Raw genomic sequence first — 12,157 nt, forward strand, 5'->3', positions numbered from 1 at the left:
CTGCAGCTCGGGGATGTACGCCTTCTCACGGTCCATCATCTCGCTCGGCCGGTTTCCCATGGCTTTCTCCTGCAAAAGGTTACAGGGGAGACCATTACACTTCCACCCGACACAGACCAGCTGATACTCAGGGCTCTATCAGAGATAAAAACTAATCAAGCAGGGAAAGGAAATAAGTGGTAGGACACATTTTACTGGGCCAGCAAGTGGTTGATATGTTACAACAGGGGTTCTCAACTCCAGTCCTCAAGACCCCCCCAACAGTTCAGGTGGATATCCCAGCACAGGTGGCTTAATCAGTGCATTGAGCCACCTGTGCTGATGCTGGGATATCCTTCACACCTGACCAGTTAGGGGGGTCTTGAGGACTGGAGTTGAGAACCCCTGTGTTACAAGCTTTCGGACCTCTCGGGGTCCTTCAGGTGGAAATAAATTCCCTGGATCGTATTATTTTGAAATCGATAGGACCTCTCTCACTAGTTAACTCAGCCCTACAGACTCTCACTTAAGCCCCAACTTCCAACCAATGAAAATAACGTGACGTTAGCTAAATCAGGAACTTAACACCCTACTCACAAAGGAATTACAGTATATGCGAAAATGATGTCCATACTAGTGCTAATTTGTGGGTGTTGGCATTAGCCTCCGCCACACACACAATTGGACTTTAGAATAGAGGGAAATAACACGTCTTTATTTAAGTCATACTTAAACCTGGCGTTAATCCTACAAAGAACCGGAAATATGGCTTTTTGCCTATTGCTTCTGCCCTACTGTATTTCAGTGTGTGGATGGAAGTAACACCAGGATCAGTTAGGACCCAAGTAACGCAACGTTATTTTTTGCCATGAACATTAATGGAGCTTCGTGCGCAGAGTATTCTTATGCTAGCAGCTAGTTTACACAGTTTCCTTAACGTTCGTGGTTTATAATGCTAGGCTTTTAATGTAAGTGTAACAGGGACTTATCCCTCTCTCTAAAATCCAGCAGGGATCTGGTTAAGTGCAGCAGGCAATTAACCAGACTTTACCTGGCCAATTAAGTTGCGTAAAGAAAAGCCTCCTGCTTCCAACAGGAGAGACATTTTCCTCAGTACACATGGGTGCTGACAAGAGGAAAGAGGTCTTGAGCAGAAAGGCTGTGCTGAGATCAAGACACCCAGACACCTATATTCCTGGACAAATCAATCTTTAAAGTTTAAAACAGTGAGCTGAGAGTTGGCAGGGGTTTGCTGTCCCCTGGCTGCTCCGTTTTGTTGGACGTCACTGTGTGTTCAAGAAACGTCTTGTACACACAAAGCCCCACTCTCCCCCTCCCTTATTGGCCTTCTCTTTTTTGACAAACACTCGCCCATTCAGAGCCCCCCCCCCCCCCCCCAAAATGCAATTTGTAATAATCTATTTAGGAAACGAAAGCGGACAAATCTTTCCATTTAGCATGGTTAGGTTTGTTTCAGGAAGCCAATTAGACGGTTACAAAGGGTTCTTTTTTGGCCAGCTACTGTACGTAGGACTGCACGGGTGCAGCTTTACGAAAGGGCGTACTACACACTATTAGGGAATACTGCTTTGAGGTTAAAACCAATGAAGTTCCACAACTGTTCATGTCTTTGTTTGCTCTCATGATGCGCTGCGAAGGTACCCACCAGGTCCCCCTGAGAGAAGAATTCTTTGTAGATGAGTTCCTGTAATGAAAGAAGGGGATTGTATAAGATATACATGCTTAGCTAGGGCAGCCTTGGGCAATGACCGCACCGTAAAGGGATTCTTTCAAATATGCCTGTCGGCTTTTTTACAATGGTTTAACTTCTTCCTTATGCAGAATTCCAACCTAAGCAGACACGCCCAGCACGGCGTAGATTGATTATGGTTTCCTGCGCCCCTGGAATCATTGGAGGGGCGGGGGGGAATATATGGCTTACAGTATGTCACCAACTAAAGCTCCATAAATGGCGCAAATTAGTCGTCAGTTAGCGCCATTGTTAGGGGAGTAGATAACCAGTGCAATGTCATTATGTGATGCATTAAAATGGGAGTGTACTGCACACAGTGCCGGATGCATCTCCCCATTCACGTTGCATCAGTTAAATCCACGTGATCGTGGCGTCTGCTCCTATCTGGTTTTATACATCTGCTGCTAGCACAAAGTGACACAAATGAAACATTTCATTTGCAAATTGTGTTATCATCACACACATCATCCGATGTCTTCGTACATAGAGAGAGAGGAATGTCACAGCAGACCTGCCCCGTGCTATGTGAAAGCCTCAAGAAAGATGGTAATAAATCATTGGGCACACTTCCAGAAATGTTCATATGAAGCGCCTGCAGGCGACTGACTATTGACCTGAATAAGAGAAGCTATTTGCTTAACCAGTTTGCATTATCTCAAATTGATTGTGTTGGTAGAGCCAGGAATACATTGTTTAAGTACACTGCAGATAAACAGGGAAGATTACAATGGATCACTTTGGAAAGGAGGAGGCTAAAGAGGGAAGTGATTACTATTTCAAAATATATCTACCAACCCTACAAAACGGCTTGCTATTCCAATGGGTGTCAAATTAACAAAGGGTCATCCAATGAGATTTAGGGAAAGGAGATTTCAACAGCAACAGTACGGGCAAGTAGAGAATTAGGTAAGGGCAATGTAAAAGTCACATTTTCTCATTTAAGACCTATATTGTATCAATGGATATACAGCTCAACCCCTTTATAACGCTGTGCTTGGGGTCCAAAGAATCACATCGCGCTATAAGCGGATCGCGTTAGAAATAATGTACAATTGTATGCATTGTACAATAAAGTATTTAAGATACCAATAATCGTGTTGTAAAGTATTCATAAATACGAAAATTGGGAGCCACACTTGCATCGCGTTATAAGCGGATTCGCGTTATAACGGGGTTGAGCTGTACAATGGATCTACCACATACCACATACCACATAGACATATTTTAGATACAATGGCCGGGAGTCATCAAAGTGTGACATGTGCTATATATATATATACGAGAAAAAAAAAAGGGGGTGATGTAGAATAGCGCTAATGGAGATAGACAATAAAACCCTAATATGATGGTGGCCCTAGTGGCAAGCTAGGCAGCCTGATGACAATCTGATGGTACAATCAGAACATAGGAGCATAACAGGAACTGCTACCCAACCGAATTGCAGTTCCTGCTATTGTCCACAATCTTTTATCTAAATCTAGTTATATTAAACTAATTTTACTATAGCTTTGCTTTTGTAGCTGTTAGTCTTGTTGTTTGCCTGTCCTGTTTATGTCGTTGGTATGTCCTGTGAGTCTCTGTCTGTGTAATATAATAGCTGTGTTGCACTAAATATATTTTTATTTCATTGCATGTTCCACTTCCTACGAATGAGGTTGCATCTGGTCATCACATAACCAACAGTTTGCTGATCATTCCGACATTTGAACTATCTTCATTGGATCAAGAAATCCACCTAATTGGAAACAATAGGCGCCGGTATCACTTTATTGTTATACTCCTATATATATATACCATACATTTTAAGTTATGGTATATATATACACAAACACATACCATACATACATACTGTATATAATGTACATACATATTGATATATCGCAGAGATTGCACTTTGATGACTCTAGGCCAGTGAGTTCTAACTGCAGTTCTTCACTGGACTCAGAGATAAAATAGTTGTCTTTTTCTTGCAAAACATACAGTAATTGGTTAAATGTTGCACTCCCCCCCCCCCCCCCCTTTAATGATACGTATAAGTACCACACCCACTGTAACATTACAGAACTGAACTCCACAGTCATGATTTTAACCAACCGTAGCCAGGCTGTTAAAATGTTACTTTGTTTACTCTGTAAAGACAGCAGCTCCCCCCAACTAAATCCCCCCTCCACTCCTTTTTTATCAGAGTGGGAAGCAGGGGGTCCCCGGAACTATTTTCAATAGTACTTCCTGGTTTTGAAATCCCTCACATGTTGTGGCTTCCTATCGGTAGGGTGTCCAGATTTTCCCCTGTAAAAACCGGGACAAATCTCCCGGCGCTCGCTGACTGCGCATGCGCAAAGAGCGCTTGCCGAACGCACATGCACAACAGCAGCCGGGAAGTGCCGGTCGCGGATGCGCGGTCGGCAAGCGCTTTGTGCATTCGCAGTCGGTACTCGTCAAAGGCAACAGAAAACTGGGGTAGAGCCAGAAAAAGTCGAGACTGTCCCGGCTAAACCAAGACGTCTGGTCACCCTACCGCTTGGCCAGCGTGAGGAAGATTTGAACCGACATTTTGTTTTCCCTGGAGGGGACTTCAGCGGGCTACTTTAACTGGTAAGTATCTCGGGAAGCAGGGGGTCTCTGGAGCTGAAAATAGCGCAGTTAAGCTCCACAAACCCCCTGGCTCCCATGTGGTAAAAAACAAGGAGATCGGCTGCTTAAAGATCCACATTTAATGAAGTCGCAGCCTTGTACTGAGGCCCCGTTAATGGTTTGACATACTGTAGATATTCCTATATCACACACTCAGGATGTAGTTACTAAGTGAGCAAAACCATCAGGTTACTCAGCTACAAATATGTTGTTTTGTTCTGTTCAAAGTGCACGTTAGAGGCCGTGTTGCTGTACAGGATTCCTGAGCATGTTCACAAGACATGCTTATCTGGAGATGTGTGCAAAGATATTATATATATATATATATATATATAAATATATATATATATATATATATATATATATATATATATATCCCATTCGCATACGCTTATATATACAAACTAAGTACGGGTATTCTATAAGACACCTTCTGGCACACTCCAGTCCTCAAGGGCCACCAACAGGTCACATATTAAGGATATCCCTGCTTCAGCACAGGTGGCTCAACCAGTGGCTCAGTCTTTCACTGCACCTCCTTTGCTGAAGCAGGGATATCATAAAACCTGGCCTGTTGGTGGCCCTTGGGGACTAGCATTGGCCACCACTGGTTTAGTACAATGAATGGGGTGTAAGGTGTCTTCCAGCCCATTAAATGTATGTTTGCTTAGATATTATGGCCCTTTCTGGCCTATCGAATGAGTCATAATGTATCTTCTAGCCCATTTTGGGTCTAGTGGAGGAGCATTGCTTAGTAGATATGGCCCTATAGGCTTATTACTGCTGCGCATATCTTGTCTGCAACACATGGATTACATGGGAACTTACCGCTATCTTCCTTGTGGTTTTCCAGCCTTTGGTTTGGTCAGAGAGGTCACAGGAGGTCATAAGAAGACACAGTAGCAAACTGTGATGCTGTTGGTTTTTGGGATCGTAACCCACTGTAAAATAAATGACACAATTCATTGTCACATAACAAATCCCGGTCATTCTTTTCCTTAAATAGGATTTTGCCGGCACAATGGAGGTCATCCGTTAAAATGCAAGCGCGTCCCGACCGGCAATGGATGGGTCAGTGATTAAAGTGTGGTGGTGCAAAGTGGGGTGCAGAGCATCGCTGCGGCATATTCATGTGTACCCTTTTAAACATGCACTTTCCGATCTCAGTGTGACTCCTTAAATAACGGATTGTTATTAGTTTTTATACTACGGGACGCAGAAAGCCGGTATGATAGCGTGGCGCCATAATGAGGGATGAGTGATTTGCAAACGCTTCCAGCTGAATGGTATCTCTCGCTTTGGTTCCTATCATCTCTGCTCGTAGCCAGGCGGGGACAGACGCTCACTGACCTAACACGTTGCGGAGGAAAAGTAAGGCCTGTAGGGGCGGGTGTTATGATATAAGCGCTATGTACATTAATGGCGCTATATAAATAAAGACATACATTCATTATGAGATGACCAGGCACTGTCCGAACTTTATTATTTTAATAATTTGTTTAGGCGACATCTATCGGAAAAGTTAACTACTACACTCAAGTACACTGGCGACACACTTTATTCGAGCTTGGCTAGTCCCACGAATTCGGGTATACCCGGGTGTATTGAGGTTTGTGACTGTTTTCTGCCCGAGTGCATTGAGTTATTTTCCAAGCAGGGATTGAAGCATTTTATTCCCGCTGGCTGCAATACTGCACAGTATATATATATATATATATATATATATATATATATATATATATATATCTATATCTATATCTATATATATATATATATATATATATATATATATATATATATATATATATATATATATATATATACTGCATTACAATTCATGAATTTATGCCATCTGGTAGACACGCGAAGCATTGCAGCCTATTAAATCCTAATCATTATCATTTAACAGATCAGCCGCCCGTCAGCCAGGCATGAACCCAGGCTGGGAAGGCAAACGCAACGGGGCTTGTCAGAGGTGAGGAGCGGCGCATTCCAGGTATCTGCCAGGTACATACTGGGTATTTGCTCGAATAAAGTGTGTCGGTGCAGTAGAAATCTATTGTGTTTTTATGACTGATTTCACTACAGGCATTTTAAGTTCAGGCATTTCACGTCATGGAACTAACATACGGGACAATGAGGCGTCCCGACAGACTATTCCGGGACATTAGGAAAAGTTCATGAAATAAGGGACAAGTCAATGAAACAAGGGACAATCCCGTATATGCAGGACGTCTGGCGACCTTAGTTATACCTGAGGGTGGCGTTAGCTCAGAGCCTGAAATATGGGGTTTGAGACGGCGGGGATCCTATGTTCGTAAACACAAAGTATAGGATGTAGGCAGCATTGAATGTGATAATCAATCTATAAAATAGAAAATGGTGGTGCAACAGGAATAAGAGAGGGACCCTAAGACCCTCAAAAGTGCCCTTGAGTGCCGGGAACCTAGTTGGGGGTTTTGTGTCTATATTAGTATATCCCACCTTCTACCCCCTCTCTCCCTCCCTCCCCTCTCTCTCTCCCTCCCCTCTTTACTTTCCCTCCCCTCTCTACTCTACTCTCCCTCCCCTCTCTACTCTCCCTCCCCTCCCTACTCTCCCTCCCCTCTCTACTCTCCCTCCCCTCTCTACTCTCCCTCCCCTCTCCCTCCCTCTCCCCTCTCTCTCCCTCTCCCCTCTCTCCCTCCCCTCTCTCCCTCCCTCTCCCTCCCCTCTCTCCCTCCCCTCTCTCCCTCCCCGCTCTCTCTCCCCCCAGCAAAACCCATATTTTAGGCTCTGGACGGAGTTGATGTCACCTTTAGGTAAAACATGAATATATGTCAGATTATTTGAAGCTAAGGTATTGCTAAATGAACGTGACATTAACCCTACGCTAATGAATTAAACAACGGCTATTGTTTTTCCATATAAATTTGTTTCGTGGATACCCGTTAAGCTCAGGGAAAATAACGCCCATTACTTATTTAGGTAACATACAGTTCTTTTCCCTGATTTAACGTCGCTTAGTGCATCAGGCCCTATATCCTACTCACATGGCGGGTGCTGTATAAAAATAGACATTACTGGGTCAGTACACACAAGATCTGAGCCGTGATAATAATAATAGCATGTTCTTGTTCTTGTTCTTGTATAGCGCTGCTAATTGTACGCAGCGCTTTACAGAGACATTTTGCAGGCACAGGTCCCTGCCCCGTGGAGCTTACAATCTATGTTTTTGGTGCCTGAGGCACAGGGAGATAAAGTGACTTGCCCAAGGTCAGAAGGAGCCAACACCGGGAATTGAACCAGGCTACCCTGCAACAATCTCAATGTCAGTCAGTGTCTTTACTCACTGAGCCACTCCTTCTCCCTGTGACACAGATGAGTCACATTCTCAATGCCTTGCTTAGTATACACATAGTGTACGGGTACAGTATATATGTATGGTTATGTATATAGTACCCACAAGGTATGCAGAGCTTTATAGAGCAGACATTAGGATACAGGGTATTATAATACAGTAGAGAAGTAAGTTCATTTAACATTATTGGAACGGAACCTCTACCTTAAACTAATCATACACAGTCTTAGTAAGCTCAAAACCCAAACCCACTACATTGTGAATGTATATATACTATATATAATATACAGGTATTGCTGACATGAGGAAGAGAGGAGAACTCTCGAAAGCTTGTCCTATGACATAAGTTGTTAGTCCAAATAAAAAAGGTATCACCTAATACTGAAGAACTCATTTATTCTGCACTATCGCAACTGGAATAACACGGCTATTTCCGTATTTTAGTTATATATTTGTGTCATTTGGAGTGCTATTGGGTTTGTGACATTTGTATACAAGAGACAAAAAGGCCCCCATGCGACATCCAGCTTGACAAATCATTTAGTACATTAATATGTATTTTATCTATATTCTTTCTTATTAAACATGGGTCTTTAGTTCAATACTTTGAGATAGGGAGGGAGAGGGAGAAAGAGAGAGGTACGTACAGAGAGTGAGAGAGAGGTACATACAGAGAAAGGTAGGTACACAGAGAGAGAGAGGTACAGAGGGAGGAGAGAGAGGTACAGAGAGAGAGGTACAGAGGGAGGAGAGAGGTACAGAGAGAAAGGTACAAAGGGAGGAGAGGTACAAAGAGAAAGGTACAGAGGGAGGAGAGAGGTACAGAGAGAGAGGTACACAGAGTGAGAGAGAGAGAGAGAGAGAGGTACAGAGGGAGGGGGGTGGGGGTGTGGGGAGGAGGGGGTGAGGGGGTGGGGGGGTGGGAAGGGGGGTGGGGGGTGGGGAGGGGGGGGGGAAGGGGGGTGGGGTGGGTGGGGAGGGGGGGGTGGGAAGGGGGTGGGGGTTTTGGGTGGGGAGTCCCGGGAGGGGGGGAGTAAAACAAGTCCATGTCCGATCAGCTGCCGCGCCCTCTCTCCCGGGGCGTATAACAATACCAAAGCTAAACGAATAAAAGGGGCAGTGGGTTTAAAGAACACACCTGTATGTAGTGTGTGAACTGGACTCACATGTGGAGGGAGAAATACAGGCTCTCTGAAAATGTTCCTCCTTGTGGGTTTGAAAGTAAACAAACCAAATAGTACGGGGAAGAACTCCGACAAAAAGAAAAATACCCAAATACCCCCAAAAATAAATATTTCAAACTTTAAGTATATCGATATACAAAGATCACACAATACAGTAAAACAAAGCATATAAATACAATAATATACAACAACAAAAAAGTGATTTCCTTGTGACAAAGGGTTGTATCCCGATTTCTCGGGTGTTCCCCCTTTTCACTTTGTTTTATTTATTATTATTATTATTATATTTATTATTATTATTATTATTATATTAGTATTGTATGATTTTTATCTTTGGATATACTTACACTTTGATAAATTCATTGTATGAGATATTTGTATGACTACAGACTCTTTTTCTTATTTATTTTTAGAAGTTTTTACTCATACTATTTGATTTGTATGATATTTGGGCTCTCTATTAAGGGGAGGAAGCTAATTAGGGGATATTGCACCTTCCAATTCTATATATTGTAATTTGCTTACATTTTGTATCTATTTTGGAGTACTCTGCTACCCTTTTTGAGTACTTTAGAGTAGAGACAGCGAGAAACAGACATAGTATAATTCCGTTTTACTTGGAAAGAAATATTGTATTTAGTAACGCTCACAAGTGTAAAACAATAGCACGCTCATCAAAATAAGGACAATCCATACAGCTGCTCCGGGACACTGCGCAGACCCGCGGGCGGGCGCTTCTCCTCCATCTTCCTCCATCGCGGGTGCGCAATCTGTGTTTGTGAGGATTGCGCCTTGGACCCGCGCCACGACACGTCCCGTGACGCCCCTCGTGCGAGCGCCACAGTACTCCTGCCGGCACCGGACCTAGGCTCCGCCCCCAAGCTGCGTATCGTGACGCAACAGAGGACACTCATGTCTACGCTTCACGTTGGCGTCACACGACCAGAAAAACTCGAGGGGTTAATGCTGACAACATTAATTCCCCTCATTACTCCACAGCTGGGATACACTCCACCCCTGCCTATCAGCACACAGTCTACCTGTGATGACTCACTTCCTGCAGCCTTCCCATTGGCTCTCTGTGCTTTATATGCTCCGCCAGCCCCATGGCAAATTGGCTGAGCATAAACTTGTGTTTATGTACTAGTGCTGTCCTGCTATTGCTCTGTGCATTCTCTCTTGCTCTGTTGTACCTTTTGACCTCAACTTGTACCCAGACCTCTACCTTCTCTGACCCCTGGACCTCGGCTACGTACAACGACCATTCTGACCTCTCTACTCCTGGACCCCGGCTACGCACAACGACCATCCGACTTCTCCAATCCTAGACCTCGGCTACGTACAATGACCATTCTGACCTCTCCTATCCTGACCCAGCTACCCGACTATGACCCAGCAATCAGGACGCAGTTGCGCGTTTGTTGGTCGGTGCATTCTAACATCCCCACCTCATCTATATGAGTGATATGCGGTCCCGTCTTGTTTGTGGTGAGCACTCATTACAGAGTTGGCCTTTGGGATGTCACTTGTGGGGGTGGACAGTTCCTTCACTTTCTTCGCCCCCCTACGCGTTTCGCTGTTGGACAGCTTCCTGAGGAGCTCTTGGTCAGCGTGCGAATATTTTGCACTTGTGACTGTTACTAAAGCTGAACTTTCTCCCGATGTAAAAGGGAATGATACTACGTCTGCCTTTATAATTTCAAGTACACCGGAAGGAACGTTTTGGAGGAGCCTGTATTGATCCTTCCACATGTGAGTGCATAGAATTCACAGACAATATATAATGTTTGTTTTAAACACACTGCACTACATTTTCTTTTATGTTGCGTATTTGTATATGCCCTGAGAGAGGTTGCGTTTCAGATGATCCTGTATTCCAGGGGTGCTCAAGCCCCCACAACAGGACAGGTTTTCAGGATATCCCAGCTTCAGCACAGGGGACTCAATCAGAGCTACCTGTGCTGAAGCAGGGACTGATTGAGACACCTATGCTGAAGTAGGGACTGAGTGAGCCACCTGTGCTGAAGCAGGGACTGATTGAGACACCTATGCTGAAGTAGGGACTGAGTGAGCCACCTGTGCGGAAGCTGGGATATCCTGAAAACCTGAGCTGTTGGGGGGTCTTGAGGACTGGAGTTGAGCACCTCTGCTGTATTCTGTCTGAGATCCTTTGGAAGGTCTCTTTTTTGGAGGAGCAGCACCTAACTACACCGATAAATATCTCAGGTACTTAGGCGGGAGGGAGGGGGGTGTGGAGTCGCGGGAGGGGGGGGGGACTCAGAACCCCCCCAGTTCTAATGCTGTAAAACAAGTCCATGTCCGATGCTGGCGAGATTGTTGCTGTAAGGTTCATCGGTGTAAAAAAAAAAAAAAACCAGTATTAATCCCACAAAGAACGCAGGAATAACATTACGGTTAAAGAATAACCGCCACATTTGAAGACTCATTATACCTGACACGTGAGCAGCGATCTCTCCTTACCTTCTGCCATCTTCTGCAGGTCCTTGAAGATGCGCAGGTGATGCGCGAGGTCAGTGGCTAGAATGATTTCTCGCATCAAATCCAGCATCCTTTGGTAATCCTAGAGGACGGAGAGTAAAGTCCGGTCAATGTCAGGTCATCTGGAGGAAATTCCCAAAATGTGTCTGAACCCCTACACTGCCGGGCCGCAGGCCTCCCCGGCAAGAACATGGCTCATTCGTTCACAAGGTTTAGCACGTTAGAATAGGGTCTATATTAAAAATGCCGTTATATAAGGGGGGGCTTTATGATACAAAGCAGCGATGTTGAAAACACACTCTCATCTCCCAGATACTGAACATCTCAGCCAGACGTGGAGCCCCCTAAGCCAGTGAGATTTGAGGGTTTATAACCCCAAAAAATTAATTTTGCTGGAAAAACGCTGATTTTTATCAGTGAGAATCCAGTGTCATCTACAGCAGGGTGCGCAAACTGGGGGGCACACCCGAGATTTTCAGGGGGGGGGGCGGTTGAAGAGGTCCCGCACTCTCCCCCAAGGCATTTAAATTAAATGCCGGGGGACTGCACGAGGCCACTGTAACTTCTACCTGTTTTTCGGCAACGCGTCGCCATGGTAACCCGGCGTCAAATGCCGCCGCGGGGTAACATGGCGTCGCGTTGCCATGGCAACGTGACATCGCATGACCCCGCTGCGTCATTTGACGTTGGGGCCGAGCAAGGGGGGAGGGCAAGAGCGGTGGAGGAGAGCTGGCAGGGGGGCGCAGGGGGAGACACTGCGCACCCCTG

At 44.9% G+C, this 12,157-nt stretch overlaps 1 protein-coding gene across 1 annotated transcript in view; it reads right to left on the reverse strand.

The window, feature by feature from the left end:
• PDE2A (phosphodiesterase 2A) overlaps nucleotides 1-12,157 on the reverse strand; it is an 818,679-nt gene that overhangs the window by 1,853 nt on the left and 804,669 nt on the right. The window contains exons 27-30 of the mRNA XM_075593270.1: nucleotides 11,372-11,471; nucleotides 5,195-5,307; nucleotides 1,646-1,684; nucleotides 5-69 (exon numbers count right to left, since the gene is read on the reverse strand). Of these exons, the coding sequence (XP_075449385.1) occupies nucleotides 5-69; nucleotides 1,646-1,684; nucleotides 5,195-5,307; nucleotides 11,372-11,471 (317 nt within the window). The remainder of the gene's footprint in view (nucleotides 1-4; nucleotides 70-1,645; nucleotides 1,685-5,194; nucleotides 5,308-11,371; nucleotides 11,472-12,157) is intronic.

This window comes from Ascaphus truei, chromosome 3 (assembly GCF_040206685.1).
Source record: "Ascaphus truei isolate aAscTru1 chromosome 3, aAscTru1.hap1, whole genome shotgun sequence".
In the NCBI taxonomy this organism is placed as follows: Eukaryota; Metazoa; Chordata; class Amphibia; order Anura; family Ascaphidae; genus Ascaphus; species Ascaphus truei.